This window comes from Melanostigma gelatinosum (assembly GCF_949748355.1).
Source record: "Melanostigma gelatinosum genome assembly, chromosome: 7".
Lineage (NCBI taxonomy): Eukaryota > Metazoa > Chordata > Actinopteri > Perciformes > Zoarcidae > Melanostigma > Melanostigma gelatinosum.
This window is the reverse complement of record NC_136640.1, coordinates 18297056-18324151: the sequence shown is the minus strand read 5'-3', so window position 1 is coordinate 18324151 and position 27096 is coordinate 18297056. Positions and strand designations below refer to the sequence as shown.

At 43.1% G+C, this 27096-nt stretch overlaps 1 protein-coding gene across 1 annotated transcript in view; it reads right to left on the bottom strand.

Annotated features, from left to right (window-relative positions):
• The window catches only part of LOC306780247 (neurobeachin-like), a gene marked incomplete at its 5' end in the record, with an annotated part of 185287 nt that overhangs the window by 82729 nt on the left and 75462 nt on the right, over window positions 1–27096 (bottom strand). The window contains 17 exon segments of the mRNA XM_079272545.1: window positions 1271–1335; window positions 5405–5466; window positions 9643–9770; window positions 10584–10703; window positions 11416–11539; window positions 12953–13110; window positions 17663–18074; window positions 19349–19514; window positions 19929–20036; window positions 20741–20868; window positions 21826–22006; window positions 23150–23303; window positions 23543–23772; window positions 24654–25631; window positions 25787–25979; window positions 26761–26884; window positions 27011–27092. Of these exon segments, the coding sequence (XP_079128671.1) occupies window positions 1271–1335; window positions 5405–5466; window positions 9643–9770; window positions 10584–10703; window positions 11416–11539; window positions 12953–13110; window positions 17663–18074; window positions 19349–19514; window positions 19929–20036; window positions 20741–20868; window positions 21826–22006; window positions 23150–23303; window positions 23543–23772; window positions 24654–25631; window positions 25787–25979; window positions 26761–26884; window positions 27011–27092 (3413 nt within the window).

Below are 27096 nucleotides of genomic sequence, written 5' to 3'. Positions count from 1 at the left end.
ACAGAGGCTGACGACGCCAAGCTTTGTTTCGAGACCAAGAATAGATGAGAAAGCAAGCTGACGAGTGATATTTGGAGACCGAAAAAACACTTCTGCGTTAATATTTTACAGAAAGGAAACACGAATCAATACAGGTGATCACACTTTTTGTTCAGAGGTTGTCACCTAATATCATTGACCATCCCGGTCAAAACCTCCTGACAGTTTGTTGCTTGTGCTGTCAACAAAAAAAAAAGAATTATAAAACCGGTCTTTGGAAGTGTAAAATGTGTTTGTGTATTATAAGATTGTGTCTCACAGGACCCTATATTTTGTCTTTGTCTTAACACTAGGGTCAACATTGTGATCCCCGCATCATTTGCTTTTGAGACTTTAAGATCCTGTCTTAACAGAGATGTGTGCAGAAAAAAAACACTGCATGTATTTGTAAATACTGTACCAACAGCAAACCTAAGGCAGTTATTTCCCAAAGATAGTGACTTGCAGTCACGCAAGACAGGGCCAGTAATAATAAAGTAAAGTGATCCCTTTACTTTCAGTGTTTTGGAAAGTGTCTTTGCTTTCAAACAGCTGCAGCATGAAACAGAGGAACAGCACACAACTACCTGATGTATCTGTTGCCACACATACAGCAGAAACAACGTCTTTGTCGGCCACGCCTTGTAAGGCAAACAGATTTACCAGACTCTCGCTACCTCTAGATCTGTCTAGTTAGGCAGAGCAGGTGTGCAGAGACTTGAGTAACACTGCGAAATTATGTATCCGTCAGCAGCACCCTGGACAGCGCCGTGTGGCCCAACTGACTGGAGCTCTTTGTTCCAGGGCCAGCAGGGGACTCAGAAGCATGGCTGGGCTGCAGCAAGAGCCCGGGCATAGAGAAGGTCTGGCCAGATGGGTCAGCAGATGGGCAAGGAGGCTGAGCCGGCCCTGATCTGCTCTGTGGAAAACCCAGAGTCTGGCCACACCCAGAGACGAGAGGAAGAGGGAGGGAGACAGAAAGAGAAACGCAGACACTGGGACGTACAGTATGACACGCACAGACCGAGATATAAGAAGGCAGACGATAGGAGAGGGTGAACGCTCCTTAGTGTTGATATTCTTACTTCATCCAGTCGCCACAATCGTATTTACCGTTAACCCCTACTGAGCAATCACCAAGAGGTTTCAATCCATGCCCTTTTTTTTGTTTTAAAGCACATAATTATAACAGAATGATAAATAAAAGACTGCTTGGCTGACTTTCTGTATTGAAGTGAATGGACACATTTACCTTCCTTCGTTGATTAGCTCAATGAAAGCCAGGCCAGCGTTCTTCTGAATGGAGTTCTGCCATTCCTGAAATGAAACAATTTGTGATCCGTTACTTACGGAAGATCTCCATGTTTTTGTGTAGTTTTTGGGTTGTAAATGGTATATTAAAAGTTCTAAAGCACAACATAAATACATCCTTATAATCAATATAAGATATGGGTTAAGAAAAAATCATGTCAGTATAGCAAGGTTTAACCAAAAAGGCAGTAAAGCTGAAAGAATACTTCCTCAAACTGCTTTAGTTAAAACGAAGTAAAACACAATAAGAAAACACCATTTTAATCCAGCAAAAATATCTTTCAGAAATGCATGACAAGAATCACAGTTCACCATCCAAATTGCATATTGCAACTGTAATCTAGATTACATGTCATAGTTTGTAATTCAAGCGGGTAAACAAAGCATTGAGTTCATCTACCCTGAGACAAAAGGATTGTGGCGATAAAAAGCTAAATTCCTGCACAGCCAGTGAGACCACCCTTTCTTCCTGAAAGGAACTGTACAACAGGAGAGATGTAATTGTGGGATGAAACTGTATCCTCTCACTTAAATACAGCCATTTCCTCTGTCCCTTACAGTGACAGATTACCGAGCAGGCTCACTGAGCCCTGCAGTGTGCGCCTGGAAGGGATCCGAGCCCTGGGCCAGAGTGCTAGCACTTGCTGTCTCACAACATGCTCTGGAAATGATTAAAAAACAGTTTGAGAGCGTGCCTTTCACTGTGGGAAATCCAGCTCTCCTGTACCCTCGCTGAGGTGCAAATGGAAGCGAAAACAGAGAAGGCCACAGTTCAAAAGAGGAAGAAAAACAGAGGAAAATGAAGGAAAAAAGGTTTTCAGTCCTGAGGGCTACTAATGTGTATGGAACTCTCAACTATTCACATTTAAAAGGTGCCTTTGAAGTAGACCATCCATTTCAAATTTGCCGAAAATAATGTTATCATTTTCAACGGAAAGAATATATAGGCGGTTTTCCTCTGTAGTTGTAGATGCGAAACAGTGCTACACCGCTTTTTCTATGTCAATGTCTGGTCAAGGTAAGCAGCATTTGTTGTGGACACAGTACCAGCATAACTGACATTGACATTATTATGCATGGGCATGTGTTTTTGTACACAGTTGTCGTGCCTGACACATACAGGTTCACGCAAGAGTACACAGTCTGACCCCACAATGCGTTAAGTCAGGGAGATGGTGCTGACAAACTGCTGAGCATCTGGTATCCAAATGTTCCCCATGACCCCCTTTCCCTCTGCTACAGTATCTGCCTGGAATAAGCTGTTTTTGATTTGGACAGGGATCATGTACAGCCAGTCATCTGAGGTTCCACTTGCACCACGCTCACGTGACAAAAATAAATGCGGAAATCAAGGCAGATGTGACACTGGGGCGTTGCCAGGAAAATGGCAGGAGGTCAGTGGAGGTATAGCATGAACTAGTCAAGTTTGGTATCTTGTCTGAGCTATGCTTGTTGACAGCTGAGAAAGCACTTCAGAGACTCTCTTTTTTTTTTTTACTGGAGAACAGAGCTCCCAGAGGAGGCTGCCTTTGATTGCATGAGATTCCTCTGCTGCCCATTTGAAGGGAATTAGACATGACATGTAACTCTTAAAAAAAAAAGAGAGATGTGGTCCTTGATGTAAATGCAGACCATGACCAGGATGCAACACCTCTGGCTGACTGTTGGAAGTTTGTTTAGTAGATTGGATTTCTTTATTATTATATAATTTTAATGTGCATCAATGAGCTTTTTGTCCTTTTAAGGGCAGAATAGGTCAACAATAGACTGAAAAACAGCCTAACAGTTACCTTCTTACATATTCAGCAGGCGTGGGCAACATTTGCATTGGTCATGTTTCAGGTGAGCTTACAAACGAAAGTCCAATAGTCACTAGAATAGTCACTAAATGTTTACTCCTGAGGAAAAGGATCTCGCTGACACTGTATTTGGCGTCGGACAGATTGTATACAACTTGTTTGCCTGAGCTTTTTCTTTTTGCCTGCGACTGCTGGAAACAATATTAATGAGAGCGATGAAACTAAAGAGCACGTTGTAGAACTTTTGTGTTTAAAACCAAACAATTTGCTCGAAGCTGCTAAAAAGCAACATGCAACACTTAGAATGATGATGCTGTAGGTTCACTTGGAACAACGCGACAATTCTTCCATCTATCTTCAGTAAAACCACCACCTTCATGTCGGACCTAAAGTCCCACAACTCCCAACCCGCAGAGCAGTTTCCTGGCCTTGAGAAAAGATTTTCTCTTCTCCCACTTTCATCTTCCTGAAATTCAACAGGGCACTAAGTATTTGTGGTGTTTCAATCCACCCTGTCAGTGTGCAGGAGCGTTTGCTTTTATCTGCTCTGCTTTGCTCTGTTATACACATCTGGAGGCCTTCCATCACTAAATCTCAGAGGCTCCACTCTAGATCCCCCCCTGTATGTTTAAGCTGTTACAAGAAACAGAGCTGCTTGACCTTTTCATTCAGCTGCCCGGGCTGAGGAGAGACACACAGTGTCTGCAACCGTGGCAAGCCACACGATGATTGCTGTGATTAGTATGCATAAATAAGAAAAGGCAGACCATTAGCACTAATTCATTCATAAAACTGACAGGTTACAAAACAGAGAGGGAGTAAAGGTCAGCTAAGTGCCCTCCTGGCTGTCTTAAAACATTCATGTTGAAATATGTGAGGGATACGTTGAAGTTGGCATTCTTTTAATGATGTCAGCCACACAGCTCATCCTGCATCTGAGAAGACTTGTTGGGCTTTTTGAAAGCACTTGAGATACAGTATGTAACAGCAAAGACATTATTTAGCCGTATATGACAATGTGATTATCAGTCAAAGCAAACATATCTGCTGGTGATAAAACCGCTCTGCATACATATCAGCTTTGTCCCCTGAAAGCAGTAATATAGAGGACACTCATTACAGAGTGATTTTAAACTCATATTAGCTGGCAACATAACTGGATTCATTGCTGATGGAGCAGCATTGTGATACAAAGCAATGGCTCATCTCTATTTGAAAGGTTGTAGAAGGACACCAAGCTATACAGTCCAGTTTCAAGCCCTCGCTGTCTGATCGATATCTCAGCCTGGATTTCATCCCTAGAGCCCTTAATGGCAGGAACCTCTGGAGCCGCAGTAATGCTATCTGTGTAAGGGGGGGGGGGGGGGGGTGGACTCAGACCCTTAACAGCATGCTGACGCTCTCATCTGCAATAAATCCTAGAGCTGGAAAAAGCAACTTCCCACAGATACTCCACAGACAGAAAAAGCAGTGCAAAAAGGAGCCCGTCAAAAACCTTCAAACGAGCAACAATCAGTCAATGCTGGCCGTCCTATTCATGTACGTTCTTTGGAGGAAAGCCCCTGAATAATGGCCTCCATATAACAGAGGCTGAGCTCCCTGCTGAAGAAGGCTTTGGACTGCGGATACCACGGAGCGCACATAGGGGCAATCCACCTCCTCAAGGCTCTGGCCCTGCAGTCTGGATCCACAAAGAGGCACCAAGTAATGGCTTCCTTATGGGCTCCCGACGCAAGACTGATGGGCTGACAGAAGGTATGTTAAATATCTCCTGTTCTAACTGCTACATCGGGGCTTTGACCTTCTCTAAAACAAGGGCTTAACAAGAGATTCAGAGGGTCAGCTCGGAGGTGATCAGTCACTAGCAGCGTTGCACGAGGTGGGACTCATTCTTTGAAGGAGGGCTCTGGATTAAAGCTCTGGGGTGTGGTGAGAAAGTCCCTGGATTCTCAGAGAGCTGTTAGTGTCTGTATGTCGTCATCAGCATTAGCCATGAAGTCATACATTAAAGTATTGGTAGTTTGATAAGATGAAGAATGTGTTTAGAATACATCTTTAAAAAAATTGGAGGTGCGTGAAATAATATACTATTGACCATGTCCAATTTGAAACAAGTCTCAAGCAGATATCCACATAGTGTTGACAGAAATGTTATCTAGAGAGGCGTAGCAGATGAAGGCATATTACACGGGAAAGAGAAGCGAGTAGGGGATTAGAGGAGAAGAAAGAGAGGCTGAGAAAGAGGACTGTGAAGAGGAGGAGAAAGAAAAAGTCACCTGAGAACAAAGCAGCATGACGAGCTCCACTACCGAAGTGCTTGACTTCATACACACTAGACCTGTAGAGACAAAACAGATGAACAGAATTATATATTAACCATAAAGGTAGTATTTAACACAGAATAGCTGTGGGTACAATCAGTCTCATATCACGTCGTGTCGCAGTACAAGATAATCATTTAAGAATAAATAAACACATTCCAATTTCTGACAGAGTTCAGAACGTGGATGAAGCTATTTTGTTTTTGGCATAAGGTCAATATCAGGCAGTGTAAAAAAAAAAAATGTATAAACCCCTAAATTGTGCTTCAAAGTTGCCTTTCATAAAACTGTAAAAAAAATAATTTGCATGCCTACATAACAAATGAACACGTTTATGTTCCCCTTCGACACACACACACACCCACACACACGCACACACACCTACCTTCACACTCGCACACACATTTACGGACGTGAACACAGACATTCACAGCTTCTTTCCTCATCTCCATTCTGTAGACAGTGAGCCGCAGAAGCAGACAACTCTCTAATGAAACAAGTGTGAATGGCAGGTGTGAAAAGCTCATTTGCAGAAACAATGGCTGCAACTGGTCTCGTATTCTGCACCTCCAACTCCCTCTGTTGCACTTGGCGAGGACCATTAAAAGGTGCAGTCATTAAGTAAAGGAAAGAATGCAACTCTCCAGGACTCATTAAAAGCTGGCAGGAGTTTAACTCTGTGCCACACAGCAGCCATTGTTCCATGGGTGACGGCGTGTCGATGAGAATTGAATATTCTTAATCTAAGATTTCAGTTAACGTTGTTGCACAAGTTGTGCATTGTACAGTCCAACATACACATGAATCCTAATAGTAGTGGCACTATTGGTTGTACTCACAATGATTCTCAGGGAGTGACACAATCGTATGCAGCATATATCTGACCACCTTTTAGAGGGGGAAACAGAGCTTAACTTAATGACATATGCAACATATATTCTCTTTTTAGGTTTACTTTGTAACATCTGCCTTGGGACTACAGATGAAAAATAGCCTCTTGGCTAACTCTGCCACATTTACAGCAATGTTGTTATTAACATGTCCCTTATCAAATACACCAATAAATAAACAACAGTATTTGCACCCTTCTGTAACCGCACAGGCACTATATCGAGACTAATACTGGACAACAACTAAACATGTAAGCTAATATTATAGCATGATATTAACATTGAATTGACTCGGCTTTGCTTGTGTACAGGCTGTGCAATGTAACAAAGAATGCAAAATATTCAGAGCTCTGGACTGACGGATCTCTTGGTCGCTGATTCCACCCCCGCCTCCATTCATGAGCGAAGAGTGTCCGAGGGAGCGTATTGCAAATACTCTTGAGAGGATGTGACCCTTTTCTTGTACACAGAGTGCCACTGCTGACCTCTTGTTATAGCAGTGACATGCTGAGCCATAAGTCAGTCCAGTCTGACACAGGAGTCAGGTGGCCAACTGACCCTGGCCTTGTGCTGGTAGACAAACTAAATGCATTCTATTTAAACACGGCCTGCCAGTCCTTTCCTGTAAACAGGGCAGGGTTAAGGCACGGGTGAATGTGGCATTGTGGGGCAATGCGCCGGCAGGCTGGGCCACTCTGGGGACAGCAAGAAGCAGGCAGCAGGCATCACAACAGCAGCAGTGTTCACACACACAGGACTTAGCCACCAACTCCAAGTGCAAAGCTCAGGGTGCACTCAACATAATTGCCGCAGTGACCACGTCTGCAGGGGGGTTTGAAGGAATAGGGTGAGGCGAAGGGGCACACGGGGCACCGGGGGGCTTGACCTCGGGCAATCTAAGGAGTGATGGATGACTGGTAATTACTGGTAAATGGAGCGCCTTTGCACTACAGCACAGTATTTCAACTGTGAGCCTGGGAATGGCCAGGGAAAAAAAAAAAAGGAGAACGAGCGGGAGGGACAGCTCCACCATTTGGATAAAACACACTGCAACTGGGACTGACCTGAGTGTCTCGATGCAATGTTGAGGTTTACAGTACATGCGGTGAATCTGCGGGTTTGTTTTGTCAGATAAAGCTGCTCTAATTCATGTCAGGCAAAGGGTGCACTTTTCACAAACCCAGACAGGGTTAAACACGTCTGGTGAGGAGCACTGAGGCCCGAGCTGTCTGTCCGCGACCTTGTTTGTGGGGTTACACTCTCAGCTCTGGTTTGTCAGCTTGGTCAGTCTGCTGACAGACTTTGAGTGAAAGGGTAACAGACATATTCACACTTGTCAAGGCTATGCTACCTGATTTTGCATTCCTTTCCCCTGAGTTTGAGTGAGAAGCCTTAGCCACATGTGCATGGCTTACCCACATGGCTATCTACATATGGATGATATATGCATGATGTATGGAGGAAAAAGTACACGTGGCTGTTTGTGGAACTTTACTTGCTGGAATGGAAACATAAAAAAAAAAGAAACAGTAATTCTTTAAATGCCCTTTGGATGTCTGAAGGCGACAACTTAATTCATCACTTCACCAATCATTTCTAGAAGGATTGGGCAGCATAGTATGGAATATTATACAGTAATGGCATCAAATTATTAAGACCAAGCTCATAAGCCTCCCTAAATTGATCACTTTCAAAGCTTAAATTAAATACCAGTAATACATTCTGATAAAAATACGTTCCAGCTGCTTAATAACACAAATAAGCTAAGAAAAACAGCATATCATAGTTTCTATATTATGCAAAACACAATAATACTGTCAACAATTCATATTATTAAATAATATCTAACATACATTTGCTATTTAAAAGTATCTGGCAGTGTAAACGCTGCAAACATACACGTAAACTACGCTCAGGAAAGTGGACACGTGTCAGACAACTTCTTTCTGAATCCAGCGTTCACGGGAATGCATTCTTTCAGCCTGCTGTCATTCTCTGCATGGACTTCTGAAACTGATGTTGGTTTTGCTTACGCTCAAAAGAAAAAAGACTTGTGTGAGAAGTGAGAAACCAGAGATATCATTTCACTTTGTGCAAACTGCAAGTCAACAGACTGAAGGCCACACACACATGAACTTCGCACTGTGCACGCACAGACAAATGTCTGCACACACACACACAACCACACATGCATGTGTGGTTGTGTGTGTCCCAGTGTGGTGGCAGTGTGTCCTTGCATATGCAAGCCAAAACAACTATTGGGAATGGAGTGGCAGAGCACACACATGCAGGCAGACAGTCCCTGAGGTTAGGCACAAGTAGCACTGTGAAAGACTGCCAACCTGGGGCCTGAGGAAAGCACCGGGAGCCTTCACACAACCACCAGGAAATACGACTGGAGCCCAGAGTAGAGTGCAGCAGAAGGATCACACACTTCTGTGCAAACACTGTGCACAACCAAGCCAGTCAGACCAACACTTTCAATATATGCAATGTGACTGCTCTAATGCTTTTTAAAATAAAATCATGAGGCTTCAATGGTAAAGACATTCATCTTGAAGGCTGTTTTATTGTGACAGAGATCATCAACTTGTGCTGAAACATCCATGATTCCAGGTTTCTTTGCAATGCTACATGACTTTAACACCAACAAACCATTACTGCATCATCTCTTTGACATTACTTAACATTTAACACGGTCTCTGTAAGAATCTATACTTCATTTTACTTTCCATGTAATTGTGGAGTAGACTGTGCAGAAAATCTGCTAGATTCTATATGGCACAAAACAGAAAAAGCGGTCATTTCATTCCAATGTAAATACATTTAAAGATTTCAAAATGTACTACATCACTTCCCAAATGTTTATTCTGAAAAAAAATAATAATAATTTCACCAAAAAAGACAAAAATCCAGCAAGTAGCAGGGTGACCTAAGATGCTAAAAATATCACTGGCACGAGGCAAAGGCCACCAATTATTTCAACATGACATCTGTTGTGACTGTGAAACACTGATGTTTAAAAATACCACATCTCGGAATAATCCTCAATATGTGGAGAGGATCATGAGGGAGACAAAACACACAGACGTCACAAGATGAATGAAAGGGAAAGCAGATTTAATCAGACTGTGACAGACTCCCAGCTCGTGTGCAAAATAGTGACTCTCCTGTCAACACCTACTACTGCGTATGCATCCATCAATGAGGCAGCCGGTGTAGTACATACAATGGTACGGTGAAGGGGGGGGCAGGACTCCACACACAGTTTGTGGAATGAAATGCACAACACAACATCTGTACCTTCTATGAGCAGCTCTTGCCCATGGCTTCCCAGCAGGGTGCGTGACAGAAAGGGTGCAAAGTCCACGAAGATCTCTCGCAGCAGGGGTGCCACCTTCTCCAGGGCCCTCTCCAGCTTCGTAGTGATGCTGTCAAATAAAAACACATCACAATAAAAGTCACAAAAGGAGATGAGACACCTGATAAGTGTAGCAATGGAAGGGAGGTAGTGGTGTGCCCTTCCATTGAGGCTAAGAGCGGCGATAGCCTCACAGTAAACCCAGTGCACGCAGCTAACACCAGTTAGTGTGTAGCCAGACTGACCGAGTCCTAGTGGGTGCAGAGTGTAACCAACACACAGAGGATGCAAACCAAGCCGGAGATCTGTGATATCATGGTTGCTATCACTGTAGATGTCAATAAGAGAAGATTATATTCTGTCAAAATGTTTGCAACGTTAACACTATGCATTTTTTTTTTGCATTTAAAGGGGATTTCTCAGCAGTTTGTTTGCATTCTTTGTTGTGACACGTTACCAAGCTTGCACATGGGATAACAGTTGACTGCATAGGGAAGTTTTTTTTTTTTTGAACTCCTACACACTCACTACATGCTGCTGCCTGACATTATCTAAGCACCTCAGACAAACTGTGAGCTGGAGTCATGCAGCAATACAACTCAAGACTGTATACAAGCAGAGATACGACTCAAGCTGCAACGTATCTCTGCGCTCCTACGTATGTGTACGAACACAGACACTAGGCAGCATGAGGAGAGTATCGTTTTCCCAGCTAAGATGGACAGAAAGCAGCGGGATAGAGAGACACAGAGAGGGGGAAGAGAGTAGGTTTGGTTTAGGATTTGTATGGAGTGTACAGTGTAATCTGCCTCCCAGCACCCTGGGAAAACACAGCAGAGGGATGACAAGGGGGGGTCTAGGTGGCTAACATAAATGTCCTTGCCTAAGACACTGGCCTGCATCTCTGGAGGCTGCTTGTAATCCTGTCAGGGAGCTAAAGGGTTTGAGCTCAGGAGGTGTCAGTCCCTGGCGTAGTGGACACTGGTCCACTTCACAAAAGGCACTGAAATAGAGAGAAGAATGAAAAATTAAGCCACAGGCAGTACTTGCTTCATGTTGTTTTGTGACTTAAAGGTTGGGCTCATGAATGAATTATGATATGATAAAACATAAATATACTCATATTTTCAGTTCAGCTGGATGTTTTTTTTCCCCTTTTCTAAAATATAAGGCTCTCTAGCGAGACGGTGAGCCTACTATCATTGACTTCACAGTTACGCTAAGTGATGTCGGTTACTGCTGCCATGGCAACTGAAGAGAGAGAGAGCGAGACTCTGGAGAAGGACCTGGTCTCCCGGCAGTCAGCGGGAGAGCAGGACTAAGGACGTCTGTCACAAACTATTAGAGCCAGTGAGGATGATGAGTCAGGGTCACAACAAGATAAACATAGAAATACACAAAGAATTAGGCCAAACTTCGCCATGTTGTTCATGAAAAAAAAAAATTCCATTTTTATGTTGTAATTTATTTCGATGTAGAGGCAAAGAAAATAGTTTCATCAAAAAGGTGAGCTCTGTTGTTATCCATAAAATAAATGATTCAGTTCAATGGAAAAGCAAAAGCAAAAAAATAGCAGAACATTTTGAGGAAAAATTTCCTAAATACACAACTCCGCGTACGAGTACATTTAATAAATATGTCACATAATTTGAAATGAGTGAATTAATGAGCACAGGAAACACAAGTATGGCTGAAGAGTAAGGACCCTTTTGTACCTCATGTTTTCTTCTGTGTCTTCAGGCATGGGGGCCACCGTCTGCACGGCCGGCAGATTCTTACTGGTGGCTCCGTTTACAAAACTGGAGGAAGAGGAGGCAGAGGGGGCGCCATCAGTTGCTCCTGCAGGGAAGACCAACAGAAACATGCAACATTAGTAGAAATATTAGGACTAAATATGTGTAATAATCTTTAATCAGTTTACAGAGAGGTGAGGATTAACTTTGAGGTAATTAAAAACACAGGAAAATATATTTTAAATACTATTTTATGTATTAATATAATGAATTAAATAATCGTAATAATATATCATTTAAAAATAGTGTTTAATACCGTCACAGTTATGTGGTCAAATCAAAAAAAAAAAAAATGAAATATGTTTTTCTCCAGAGGCTATAAATGCATGTGATGGCACAGACTAAAATAATTGGGAAAAAAAGAAGAATGGGAACCAGCCGCAATCCGGCCTGACGGTGGACTTCAGCAGTCAGCGCAAATTTCAACCATGTCAAACAAATAAAAACTGTGTCACTTCATGCACCACATCTTGAACTAAATCACAGTGCACCTGTGCTGGTTGCTCAAGCTGGTGTCATCAGCAACATAAGGAACTATTTTGCTGACTAAAGATCACAAACATGAACAATCAAATAACACATCAAAACATTGCAACAGATTGTTATATATTACACTTAGTTTTGGTGTCAAAGCCAAACTTAGGGTATAGTGACAGCAGTAATTTAAAGGTAAGCCCTGAGTCAGAAGCATGAAATCATTATGTTAAAACCACAGCGAGTGTGATCATGGGGTCTGGGTGAAGGCCTGTGGCTTCAGCTGAAAGCACACTTTGACTTGGATCAATTTCTCACATTCCTTTAGTGGGGCTCAGAGAGGAGAGGCCTTTTTTAAATTTTTTTTTAATAGGACGACATTAAAAAGGTGTTGGAGCTCCTAATGGTTCTTGGTGTTAAGTGGGTCCTTTCAGAGGCCCAGACTACAGGAGCCCTGAGGTGGAACAGGCTTAATGCAGCAGACTCAGGAGAAGCAACGTGACAGCAGGGGGAGGGAGAGAGGGCTTGCGGCCAATCAGACAGGAACACACAGGAAAGCCGTGCATACAAACCATTGTCACTACTATAAAAGGCATTTGTTTAATATATAATTCAGGTAGATTTAAATGGACTTGTTTGGTTTGGTTGTTCAGGATCAGGAGGAATACTTGTGGCTGAGGGAGAGCAATATTTACTTCGTGCACAGAGCTGCTGCAGACACTGATTGGAAGGTAAAGAGGGCCATCTAGTGGCAACACTGAGCTCCTGCAGAGGCATGCAGGATCACATGATCATTATGATCCAGATGATGGAAGGCGCTTTGTTTCTATTCTCGGACTGGCATCAGACGAAGCAAGGTCTTGAAAACGAACAGTAATTGTTCAACATGCCGTAAAACAGTTTTATTCAAAATGAACTACATTACTAGGCCGGAATGCGGGAATTTAAGGACAAGCACATTCCAGTAACCTTGTGCTCGACCTACCCGTGGTGTTGATCATGCTTCTGGGGGTCGCAGAGGCAGCAGCAAAGATGTTGGGGGTGCTGCCAGCTGTCAGCCCAGAGGAGGTGATGCTGCTGCTTCCCACTGTGTTAACTGTGAGGCTGCCAGGGGAGGTTTTCTTCACAGGCACCACCACACTCCTACAGGACACACACACACACACACACACACGAATATTAGAAACAGAAATTGGGTTGTGGGTTTATGCCCAAGTATTTTTCTGAACAAAGTGCCCTTGAGCAAGACACTCCAGAGTGCTGCAGTGACTGCAGGTTGTAACAGCAGATTGTTGGTGAATGCAACCTTTTTACTTTTAGAAGTACGGTTGTAGTTGAGCACAATAACTGGCAGTCTAGCCTGGGACCAGGCGTTAAAATTGAATGAGGCAGCCATACGCAGGCAAGCTTTAAGACAAACGTCATCATAATAAAACTGATTTTCAGTAAATCCAGCATCTGGAAGAGTCTTGAGAAAGACTAACTTAACTGTTGACTTTCTAATCCTCTTTTCTGAAAGACAAAACAAAATGCATGTATACATTAGAAGAGAAAAAGAGAGTCGTCGTCCTCATCGTCTCTTGGTGCTCTCAGGCCCTGCCAGCATGAGCATGCCCAGACAGACGTTAGTCAGGACATGGGGAAAGGTAAACATCCTGACCTGTAACTCCATCCGTCAGCGTAACGCATGCAACGAAAACACAGACACACGCACGCACGCAAAAGGCTGAAGTAAATAAAGTGGAGGACAAGAGGCCAGCCAGCTACTACACTTTCCCTTACATGTGCTGCCCTCTGCTCTGCTCACAAGAGCTCAAGACATCCTCTCCCTTAGAAGCTCTCCAGGAGCAACTCGCCAGTTGTTACGGACACACGTTTGCATCGCTACCGCTTGTGTTCGTACTGCCGGAACTACAGCTCATTGAGGATGAGATTCAAGACTTTTCTATTTTCCATTTGCTCTGCACAGACATACAGAGCAGCATCTGCTTTTTGACAGAAAGTACATATTTGCAGATTATGGCTTACATTTGGCAAGTTTTCAATAGAAGACTTCTTTTTCTGAAGAAACAGAAACTTTGATAGTAGATATGCAAGAGAGGGCACCAAGAAACTGAAAAGTCTGAATAAAACATGATAAATAATTAGGTACATTAAGTCAAGTACAAAAAGAACATGCATTCACACATGAATGTGTGTATTTAGTCCCAGAAACAAACTTGCATAATCATTTCCATTTCCAAACATACAAGCATACACATGTTGCGCACACAACTGGATACAAACACTGTATAGTGGATCATGTAGGCGACACCTACCGGTAGATACAAATATACAGACCTTCTGGACTTAATGTATATAACTATTATCATGGTTTATTCTGACTTTTCAGTTTATTGGTTTTATAATATACATTATATATAAACATCGAGCAGACAGCATATATTATCTGAAGCTACCAGACCCCAGACCACGGTGAAACGGTTTGGGGAAAAAAATCGTGATTCATGAATGATCAGTGGCTTCTCTTATATTTGTGGAAGCTACTGTACAAAACATCACACGGTGCTAAAAGGGAAAGGGGCAGAGCTAATGAATTAAACAGAACAAGAAAAGCTTGTGGAGCCTTGAGATGAAAGTTACACTTGTGACCTCATGTAACAGCGCAGGAAACACAGACGCACCACGAACCCACCAGACCTCTGCTCACATGCAATCTGATTGGCCAAGGATTAAAGATGATGCAGTGGACTTGGCCCTGCAAGAGCTCCCTGACAGGAAGGAGAAGGAGCGCTTGTCCTTATCAGGTCTGCAGTTGGCCTTAGGGTTTGTGAGGGTGCCAGATAATGTCTTGTCCAATCTCCGGCAGTTACTCTGGGTGACACAGGCCAGGCCTCTGCTCTGTCACGAGCTAAGCCTGCTGTCATCTGAAGCAAATCCCCAGAAATCCTTCCCCCAACAGAGCAACACAGACTTTCACCATTTCATGTTGCAATTACACTGTATACCCACAGTCCATCTCATAGATGAAGTAAACCATGCTGGACTCCATGATCAAACAAATCAAACTCGGCCTTCAGGACTTCTTGTAATTTATATCGCATCCTCTTCCACTGTTCAACTGCTTTCTCAAAGTGATCAAAACCATGGGTTTTTCAGTGTAACAAATGAAATAGCTTGGTCATTTCTCTATGGATCAAATATGCAAAAAGTAGATTATATTACACATTAAGTGACAACACCTAAAAAGGTGAGCATACAAGAAAATAGAAGTACAATATAAATATTTTTTTATTTCGCAGATCAAAATCTACTCGGTTAAGAGAGAGAGCGAGAAAAGCTTAAAAAGCAACTGGAATTCATCCTCAGAGATACAGCTGTGCTTTGAAGAACACTGATGACAGGAATAATTCATTGAGTAGATCTCTGTGCTGCGCTCCACTGTGAAATCTCATCGACGCATATCAGAACATCAGGAGCGTGTTTCGTTTTGATTGCCGGAAGTCGGCGTGAAATTAATCTTGCTTTCCAAAATGCATCCCTCGCGTGCATCTTCCAGCAGAGAGCTGTTCTTTGGCATAACCGGGACCTTACATTTGATCTACAGGCCGTAGATGCAACATGGACCTCTTTTAATGAATAATTAATTAGCGGAGTACTCATGAATCATGTATAGATTATCCAGCGCATATTTTATTAATATAATTGTTTTAATTGAGTTGCTGAGAATAAAGAAAGGATTAATCTCGGGAGTTAATATTAATGAGTTCTGCGGCTGTGTGAGATGAATGCTGTGTAAAGTATAAGAAATGTTGCCTCTATAAATCAAAGAGATCTAATCTAATGATGCTTTAGTCAGGAATACATGAATACACACAGACGGAATATGCTATATCCCACATGCAAACATAATTGAAACCAATTATCATTGCTCTACAACATGGGGAAAAATCAAATATGTAAGGACAAATAACGGAGCTAATATAGAGACTTCTGGTAAAGGAGAGGGGGGAAAGGGAGGAAGTTCAGTAAACCTTAAGTATTCTGTACTGTATTCCCATCTGGTCTCATGTACATCTGGATGTTAAGCAGTTCAAACCTCTATGAAAGTCTCTACTGGAGGGGCCTCTGCGACTCCACTTTAAGCCATTTTTTCCCTCCTTTTTCCTTTTTGATGTTGTCACCCCCAATCTATTGTCACCCTGACAGACAAATGAAAGGCCTGTCCATGTCTGGCAGCTCATTTCGCTGGCAGGTGGCAAACAATTAGACACAGCAAATAGAGGCTAGAGGGGGGAGTGACATGAAAAGCATGAGACAAAGTTGTATATGTGGTCAGGAGGGTTTTGTGTGAAAGCATTTAAAAAATAATACACTTTGCTGTGGCGACTCATTTCAGGCTGCCAGTTCCCATTACGGGTGTGAGCGGTGAGGGCGACAGGGCTGGCCATGGTGTGGCGTGAGGCCGCTTCTGTTTAATCTGTCATCAACGCCCTGGAGACCCCCACCCTCTCAGCTGTCCTCTCTCCACACACTCCTCCATCTTCTCCCCTATTCATCAGGCTCACCTCAGCCCAGCAGCAGCAGCAGCAGCATGCACTAAAAGGAAGGGCGGCCCCATTGTTCCTTCTGACTCGGTGTGTCCTCTGCAATCTCTCTGGAGCCTGTTTGTGCTAAACAGACTCAAACTACTTTCAGAAAAATTATGATTTTCAAAACTTTATCAACCATAGGAGATAAGGATCAGATGCTTGAAGCTTAAAATCCTTGCAGGAGCAGGTTTGTAAACTCCCAAATCCATGTAGATTACTGTGTGGTTTTATCGAATCCAGGAACGTAAATAAACCGCAGCAGTGCCTCGCCGCTCCAGAGACCTTTTCAAACAGAGGAATTCCTTACCGTGGGGGATGAGTACAATACCAGTGGCCTGAAATGAATAATGTGTTGCATGCTACTTAGAAACCATTAGTGGTAAAGTGGATAACTAAAATAAACTCGGAGGATTAACATCAGCATTTGAGTGATAGCGCGCACGTACACACACACACACATCTTTTATGGCATGAAATGTTTTTGTTCAGTTAAATCTCAAGAGGATGAGAACATTTGATACAATTCATTTTTGTCTTTTTTTTTAGATCTAGATTTCCTTTAACGCAGTTCAGTTGAAGGACGATGATGGAGTTTCAGCAAGTTATTGCTTCTTACTGTAACTACAAATGAATTTCATCAAATTCACTTTGATGTATTCGACAACTCAAGGAGGTGTGTTAATTGATTTTCATGCCGTAAAGACAGAACTAGAATTGAATGGGTGCTTGGAAAAATACATCCAAAAAGCAACAGCAAGTGTTTCAACTGTGATGATAATTTATGTTTATTATGAGATTTATTATACTTGGCAAAGGTTGTCTGGCACCTCAGGGATGCAATCCTAGTGTGTCTGTGTTTGGTAAATGTTTTTTCTACCTAAGAAGGATCGACCATTTAAACAGCTAATGTGAGCATTTAAAGAACATAATTAGATATATATATCATATATGGAGCCCTTAAAGAAGTGTAGTGATTTCAAAGTGATCTAAAAGTGTAAGTGTATAGGATTTGTAGTAAATGGGACATGCCAAACCTCTGGTGCACTTCTTCAAAAAAAAAAAGAAAACAGTGATTTTCTGAACTACCAATGACACTTCCTCACCTGTCAAATGAGTGAAACTGCATGGGCAGCATGGCCTGGGTGTTGGCAGCAAGGTCTGGGTAGGACACCGCCTCCAGCCCAGCCTCTAAGCCCTCCACTGGAGCTGCCACCAGGCTCTTCAGTATCTCCTTCACGTTGATGCCCTTGTTGGACTGGCTAATGCTGATGATGGAGGAGGGCGGTTTCAGCACCGCCACGCTGGGTGATTCGGACAGACTCTCCTGGGACTTCTTCACCTCCGAGGACAGCGTAGATATGAGCAGTCCCCCGGTGTGGTCCAGATCAGACCCGTTAAGGATGCTGGCTAGCTGCTCCTCTGCGATACCAGAGTCTGTGTGGGGAAGGGAGCTTTCCATGTGGAGGTCTGATGGCACAGGATGGTCCTTACTGCTGTCAAATGCTAGGGGTGTTTCTGTAGAACAAAGACACGGAAAACAGGGAGTGAGGTCGGCTACAGTCAGATGCAGTGAGAGGTGATACAGTGAGAGGCGATCTATTCAACTGCTTTGAAACAGTGACAGAAAAGTCAGCTAGCTGATAGCGGCTCTCTTATTATGGCACATAATATACTGTATCTCTCCATATACTTGAGCTGCAGAGTGTCAACCAACAATTGTATTTAAATCTGCAGCATTCTGTCTGTTCATACATTGAAAATGCATCGTCTATACAGCAAACAACCGTTTGCTTTTTGTATCCTCAGAAACCTGCAGAGGTGCCGTTCTCGTCTGATTTTGGTTCACTGTAACCCAGTACTTACCTACAGTAGATGCAAGGCCGGCCATATTAATAGTCATCACATGCCCCCCTAACGAGGTCAGCAGGGCCTGATTTAGCCAGCAAGTCGTCTGGCTTCCTGGTCCATCAGACAATCTCCTGCCACATGCCGTCTGGAAAATTCCCCCATTTTCTGGTGAAATTTATGAAGGCGGCAGTGTGCCTCCCTCTCCTCCTAGCAACCTCTATGATCCCATTCTCCTCTGGTGGATTGCTTGCCTAATGGGCACTGACAGATGGGGCTGAAAATAGCAAGCCTGGCTCCACTGCCCCAAAAACCCACAGTAGTTTGCCAGCATGCCGCTTCTTCCCCATCTCTCAACTTCCCCCTGCTCATCTTCCTTTTCTTTATTTTCTGTATGTTCCAAGCGCCTCATATTGCACCCTCATATTTCCTTCGGCCTCTCTCCTCTTGTTCCTTTTATTCACTTCACCTTTTGTCTGAATGGAAGTTGATAAAGTATGCTCGCTCGTGCATCTCATAATAGCGAGTTGGCACTGCAGCAGACATTGCATTAAGCCTTTGTAGGCTACCACTGATTTCCTTTCATGTGGCTTAATGTATGATTTATGACTTGAGGCAAATACTACCTTTCATTTCAGCGAGAACTATGATGTCTAATCAAGTTCATAACTTCCATCTCCAGCGCCAGTCTCCATTTGCTTCCACATTTAATTCTGTGCGATGCAATTAGCGAAGCTCATGAATAAATCATCGGTGAGCCGGTGCAGCGCAGGCAGGGTATCCCTGCTATTTTACTGAATGAGCTTTCAGCTCAAGCTGGCAGCAATGCATCAGAAAGGACCACGGACACCTACTATTCATTTATACCAGACACGGTCACTGCAAGCTAAGATTAGTGAGCAGGAAGAATGGATGTAAGAAAGGTAGGGCACAGCTGTCAACACCTGTGCTGGTTGGCGAGTTGACCTCCTGATGCATGCTGCGGCCCGATTGGCTTATTCTGGCAGTCTCACGTTGGGGCTCCAGGATGTCGCGGTACTTGGAGACCATGAGGACAGAGATGAAGTACACCACAGCCAAAGCCAGGAACTGGGCTTGCTTACTGTCATCCTGTGGGGAGGAACCACAATACGGTTATGCCCCTCTCTCTATTCAGAAGATCTCATTTCACACAGTCCACTGCTGCTGTCTGAAATGGTTCACTCACAGCTAATGCATCTTGCATAGAGCATGAAAACACATTCAAAGTACTGCCATTACTCTGACATATTTCAAACTGGCTTTGATACATATCCCTTCAAATTTTTTGGGCTTGCGTTCAACAGACAGCAGCTCGGTCGACAAGGGTCCCTTTAGTGTTTAACCTGTTGATTGAAAGGTATTACATTGCACATCTCTTTGTCTGACAAAAAAAGAAATAATCCTATCATCGTCTCTACCTGCAGCCAAGTCTCTGTGAAAAACACATGGATGCCGTGCATGAATACGCCCTGCGCATACACACACACACACACCAGCACTCACCACATCACGAAACACTACAGCGCGCAGTCGATTGATGTCCACATCCTGCAAAAGGCGATCAGGGTCCTTGATGGGAGACAGGTTAATAGGGACAGTCTCTATGGCTGTCTAAAGCAGAGCGATAACAATATGGCATGCTACTCTGTTCAGTCGGAGCTCAATCAAACTCGTTTTTGCTATTACTTTTTGTTTTTACATAATTTAAGATACTAGAAAACGGTCATATTTGGAACTGATAACATCGTCCAACATTTGTATGTTAGTACACAAAGACAGATTTTAGTACCACAGGGGGTATAAATGACTCTTGGTAGGGCTGTGTATTGGCAAGAATCTGGCAACACCATGCGATCGTGATGAATGGGTTACAATTCAATATATTGCAATATTAGGATTTTTTAAATAACGTTTTGGGAAAACTGTCATAGTACAAAGAATACGCCACCATATGCATACAATCGGAGTAAAAAGAAAATTCACGCTTCTTCCCGTCTTCAGTTGACATTGTTACATTGGAGTCAAATAGCTGAAGATGGATTACAACACTGCTATCTAGCAGTCACACAACACAAAACAAACCACGGTCTGCCATGAATCTTTGGATGTAAACTATTCATTTTAAATAGATAGTATTTTTGAGAATCGACACAGTATCAAAAAACTAACAATGCGAGATTTCTTACACCACTAATGCCCAGAATAGGAGAGCTGATTTAGCATCAGTACAGGTCACATTATTAAGCATGGGGTTATGTGTTCTTAGGGTAAAATGCATTGTATGAATGACATTTTTCTAGGGCCACACATCCTACCTTGTTGGAAGTCACAGCATTTTGCAGGAATTCCTGAGTCTTGTTGTTGTTGGGAATGGAAGACTTATTCCCTCTGTCTCCGTGTCTCTGTCTGCACTCAAGACAGTTCCTAACAGCCACACAACACACTGCACGCACACACACACACACAGCATACAGGATCTCACTTCAGAGTTAAATGGAAATGAAATGTTGATAACATGCATGACCTCTTTAAAATGAATCAGTTATCTCTGATGGCTATTTGTTCCAGGCTGCCGGGACAGAGGCCGGGAGTGAAATCAGCAGCCAGACTGATTTCACACTGAACCCAGTGATGAGAAATTGTATGTTTGCAACAAGGACGCTGTGAAGTCTGAAGGCTATTTGTCATCCCCCAGAGCACAACTTGGAGTCAACAATCCAGCAAACACAGGCTCACGCGCACACAAACCCACAGGCACAAACAGATATAGACACAGAGACACTCTCAAGCACGCCGAGACAATAAGAGACACAGACACACAAACCTATGATACGATTCATGCATAAAATAATTCGACTAAAACAACTGTGTTCTACATTTTACAGTTGATTCAATACAACTCAATTTACTAATTCTGAACTCTGGAGTCATCTACTTTGCATTCAAATGTGATTCATCAAATCTACATTGTGTGCAAAGACACATTTAAACACCCACAAGGACAGAGAAGACCTTGTGAGTGATATGAGACACCAATGACAGACACAAAAGGCTACCATTTGCAAAGAGTACCCGATTGCACTGCAAATGATTCTCTCTGCATGTTATGAATTCCAAATTGATGATCCTGTCATTTTTGACTGCTGGAAACTGCTGCAAAAACCCTGCACATTTAGAACACAATTAGCAAAGGACTCTTAAAATAATTAGCTTTACCGATCAAACAGGATTTTTTGAGATTAGAGGAATTATTAGCGTGTGAAGAGAATACTGTCACGGTATTTTCCAGTGTGACTGGCAAAAGATGCACTCGACATAAAGATATTGTGATGGTTTTACCGTCTCACTGCACCGACTGATGTTCACGTCTACAGCAGCAAACACACAATCATGATCTTACCCAGCCTGAGGCACTGACGCATCAGGCCACCGGAGGACATGTTCTTCTCGGCCTCAATCTCACTGAAGTTAAGGGAGCTGGAGAACACCAACACGTCCACCATGACCATGAGACGGGACAGGAAAGTGATGGCGGTCTCTGAAGACATGCCCTGCGTTGCCTCAATGTTCTCCACCTCCATCTTGCACAAGGAAGAAGACAACAGTCACATAAAAAAAAGTGCCGATTTACAATATCATCACTGCCACATTCTCACCTCTAGTTGTGATTTGTTTTTTTAGAAATATGTATTTGAATATGGAATATCCCAGATATAAATTCATCAATAAAGCCCGGGACCCCCACTGACTCACACCCAGAACAATTTTTTACTTTTGCACATCTTTTCTCTTTTAATGTACAGACTTGTTTTAACATACTCTTATTTGTTTACCATATGTTATTGTAAATTTGCATATTTGCTGTTGTAAATGATGTAATACACATGCACTGTGTTTTATTGTTACGCACCAAATCACCGAGCTAAATTCCTTGTATATGTAACGTACTTCTGATTGTAAACAGATCTGGTGGGTGCTGATGACTTTAGGACAGAGACACTCTGTGGCAGGTCAGGAAGAGGGCAGCAGCAAGGGCCTTTATCCTTACATGAGGGGTGAGTAGCGTCTCAACTCTGATTAGGCAGAGTTAATATTCAATATTTTAAGAATTGGAGAGTTTGATCCGAGTTCAGCTGACTATCCAACTCCACCCAAGATTATATTTTAGCAAATTGCTTTTGAGGGTTTGAGCACAAGCAACACTTTTGTTGGTGCTCATTTCCTTTGTGTTAAAACATGGAACATTTTTCAAAGGCAAATATTTGAGAAGGATGCAATCTGCACCAGTCCACAGGGACAGTGCATTTTCAGATCTATTTAATGAGTCTTAAGCACAAAAGGGTTCTGAATACAGTAATTAAGAGAGAAAGAGAGAAATTAAAACAGCATAAATAACAACCATGACGCTCTAGAGATTGCATTGACAAAGTAAACAAAATAAGATGATTAAAATCCATTTTAGTTCAAGACAGCGAATTAAATCTGATAATTACAGTAAATCAACACAAGAAAACCTGAATGACACACAGGGAAGTTAATTATAAACTGTTCCAAAGTAATGTCCTTAGCATTAACTGTAGCAAAGTGAAGCTGAGCAAAACAATAAACGACAGGTACATGCTGTCCTGCAGTGCACAACAGACAGCCGTAAACCAAAAAGGTTATAATAAACTACCACTAGATGGCAGTATCCCCCCACGGTGAAGACAGTGAGGCGCACTTACAGTGGGAGACGTGGCCGCTGAGAGAAGGGGCAAGATTCCTCCACAAGCGATAATGATGTTGTCGACCATTTGTGAGATCAGGTGGATGGTGTTGTGGACAAAAATGATGTTCTCATTACTGTTAACAAAGTCCATGACAAATTTGGTGGAGTGGCTGCAGGGGAAGGAGGGGGGGGAATTATTATTATGGGTAAAAGCATTTTTCACATTATATAAATCAATAAACACATTTTACTCTGCAGTAAACTAAAAACATTTATAGTACGTTTAAAAAAAAGCCAGATTAAATACATGTCTAAAAACAGAAATAAAATGATATGTTGGTTCTGATCCGGAAAGTAATCTGATTATCACCATTCTCACCCTCCCTCTGTCTTTCTCAAGTGCACATACAACCCCTTCACACACCTCCAGACGTGGACGTCGCTCTCCAGTGCAAACAGCAGGTCAGTGAGCAGTCTCTGGTGCATGGCTGACCATTTGAACTCTGGGATGCGGAACATGGTGGCGCGTGGGCCGGGGCTGAACTGCCGTCGCTGTTCCTCTGTCATGGGCGTCCCCCTGAAGCCCAAGTCCACACGTATGTCCCTCTCCATTTGAGTAGCAAGGTGGCCATGTAGACTCTGATGGGAGAGCAATAATTCAGTAAAATACAGTAAACTAAATAATTTGGCATCGCACAGTCAATCAACGTGTGCTAATCCTATTCGTCTGTCAAAGATCAATAGTGCACCCTTAACAGGATTTAATGCCACTGTCACGCTATTCACTGTGAATAATGAATTGCCAGATTTAAGGAAGTCCTCGGATAACCTCTTCCTGCCTGCGGGTAAGGAAAAATAAAAACAAGCTTAAAGCACCCTCTAAAGTTAAGTTGATTGAGTCAGCAAGGTTCTGCAAAAAAAAGCAGCGGTGATGAATGGAACATGAGCAATTACGCAACACCAGAGTAAGGTTTCAAAAATAAACCCTGACTCCCACTGGCCTTCCATCAGTGACCCAGTCTGGGAAACAGAGCCTGACCTCTGAGAAAGAGCACAGCTCATAGGCGAGGAGGGGAACAAGGAACAAATCCCAGGTTGGTTGCAGAATAATGCCGTCTATTTCTGCCCTTCTGTTTGCTCAGCCAACTGATTCCAGCAGCCCACTTTTCACGAGTCTCAGAGGGATGTTGCCTGATGTGCACCAGGCCATCCTGTCCCTAATATAGTCAGAGTTGGGAAAGGAAAGGGTCCCTTTGGGTTGGCTAATACAGAAGAGTTCACAAAAGGCCGACACATCCTGACAAGTGGTCTCCCTACTCGGTTTCCATTCTTTGACTTAGGCGCTGCTCTGTTTTGGCATTCGTGATCGTCTGCTGTTCCATTTGACAACGTTTTTCTTGTTATTTTGAACCTGGTGAAGTCAGCGAACCTCTACTATTTCTTTCATGTGAAAGTAAAAAAAAAAAAAAAAAGGGATATGACTGAGAACTCAATTTACGTGATTCAAGCTTGGGACCAACCTGTGTGGTGGCTGTAGTCTGAATCTTGTTCATCTCCTTGTCTTTGCCGTCATCCAATCTCTCGGTGTCAGAAGTGTTGCTCGTTGCGTCTGCTGCACTGCTGGTCTTAACAGATGAGGGCTTCCCGTCGGATGCCGCTGCAGCTGAGGCCTCAGCTTTGGTACCAGCCACAGAGCTGATGCCCTCCAAGGCTGCCTGTAGTTCAAACTCATCCTGCTCCAGGATACTGGGTAAGGAGCCAAGCTCAGAGTTGCCCGTCATGTGAGCAAGAAGGCCCAGTTCATCACTGGCACTGGTGTGGACTGGAGGCTCCGGGCTGGGCAGTACCAGAGGCTGAGCTGTACCGAGATCAGGCAGTGGCTTGTCTTCCATGCTTCCTGCCACCTTGCCAAAGAGGAAATTGTTGCTGTTAGGGATGCCGTCCTTGTAATCATCTAGAGTAATGAGAGGAGGTGCATTTTGGTCATCCATGCTGCACTTTGGCAACAACACACTGTTGACATTACTGTTGAGCTTTTCCACGGCAGCACAATACACATTATTCAACAGAGAATCCACCTCCACCAGCGCTCCATTCTCAGATACTCCCAGGGTTTCAGAGGACAAGTCCAAATCATCGAGCTTAACCTCAGTAGCCTCCACCTTTTCGGCCTTGATGTCCACCAGAAGGTCATGAACTCCGACCCTGACCCCATCCACCGTATCCTCCGTTCGTCCGAGAGCTTCTTCAGGCCCCTTTCCTTCAGCCAGCAGGTTGCGCGACTCTGCACTCTCATAGTCCTTTTTACTCTCAGGTGTCTGGGAGGTATCGTCCATTTCTCTGATCTCACTTGCGCCAATGATGCCGGAGGTCTGAGCAGATAAACCAGAAATGGTGCTGACGAAACCCTTCTTTCCTTTCTTGATGTTCTCCTCCTCCTGGCGCTGGTACTCTTCATACAGCTTAGCCAAGTACTCTTTATGTGCCTCATATGTCACCTATAAAAAGGGCAAGACAGTGTCAGCCAGATATTTATGATTGAAGCGACTGTGAGGGTCATTTTAGAAGAAGCTTAACAGTTCAGATTAGACAAAACAGATACAAATGTCTCCATCAACAGCAGAGGTCAGTATTTCCACTGTGTTGTACTCACCTTCGAGTGAGCTATAGAGAGTGTGTCCACCCACACGCGCCATCCTCCCCACTCATACTTGATGGCATGGTAGAGCAGAATACGAAAGATGTTATACACCATCTCAGTGACCTTCTGCTCGTCGGAGTTTTTAGGGTTGATGTAGCCAAGAGAAAACATCCAGTCCTGCCACACTGAGCACTGAAGCAGACACCTGCAATCCGCACAATCAGCAAATACAATATGCCTTATGTAAGCCAGATAATAAAGGTTTCAGGAATCCAAGTAAACTCTGATCCTCGAATATTTAACAAGTGTAACATTTATAATTGATGTTAAAAAGGAATCATTTTCAACGACTTTCTACTTCCATCAAACTTAAAAAGCATTGAGGCCAATTGTTCTTTCTGCGTCTCCTCAACATCTGTCCGGTGTCATTTGGCATTTTGTTACTCACATTGTAACAGATTGTTTTGATCAATCGGCCATACGTATTTTCATTGGTTTGTTTAACTGGCAGCAACCAAACAAAATGACAGAAGATTTTTAAAAAGGGGGAAGCAGGTGAAAACCAATTCAGTGTTGTTGTTTTTCAATTCAACAGTTTAACTTGAAGAAGCTCTTTCTGCCTATTAATTGTAGGCTAATTATGTTGTTGATTGAGGTCGGTGGTTTTCTGAGACTTATAATTTCATTGCAATATGTCTTAAAGCGTGTGTGTGTGTGTGTCTTCATCAGAAGGACAGATTGGGTGGTGGGAGTGAAAAAGAGAGTAAGCAGCAATGAGCAACTGTCACAAACCGTCACGGAAACATCTGCTGGAGAACATGTGCATGTCTATGGATGATTTAGCACCAACACGAGTGTAGCTACTTGAGCCTCTTAAACATGGTACAAGGAGGGGGACACTGGGTGCCATATCTTCTCTTTGATACAGTAATCAGCTAGATAACTGATGGAGTGGGTGAGTAAAAGGCGGTTTGAGTTCTGCTCACCGTCTGTTCTCGCGGCTGTTGCTGAAGAGTTTGATCATATCTGAAAGGAAGAGCCGCCGAACTTCCATCAGCTCTGTGCTGGGGGCGGAGTTCTTCAACAAGCTGGCTACCACCTTGAGAATCACTGGGATCACATTCAAGCACAAACATATATATAATATAATATAATATTATATAATATATATATATAGTCAATTTTACTGAGTACTTTACAAAGAATAAAACTCAATGTGACACATAACAGGCTTACTTGGGTTTTGAATCTTGACAGTGGAGTCGGGCTCAGGATGGGGCTTGTGAACTACCTGTGTGCACACCTGCTCTGTCAGAATCTGG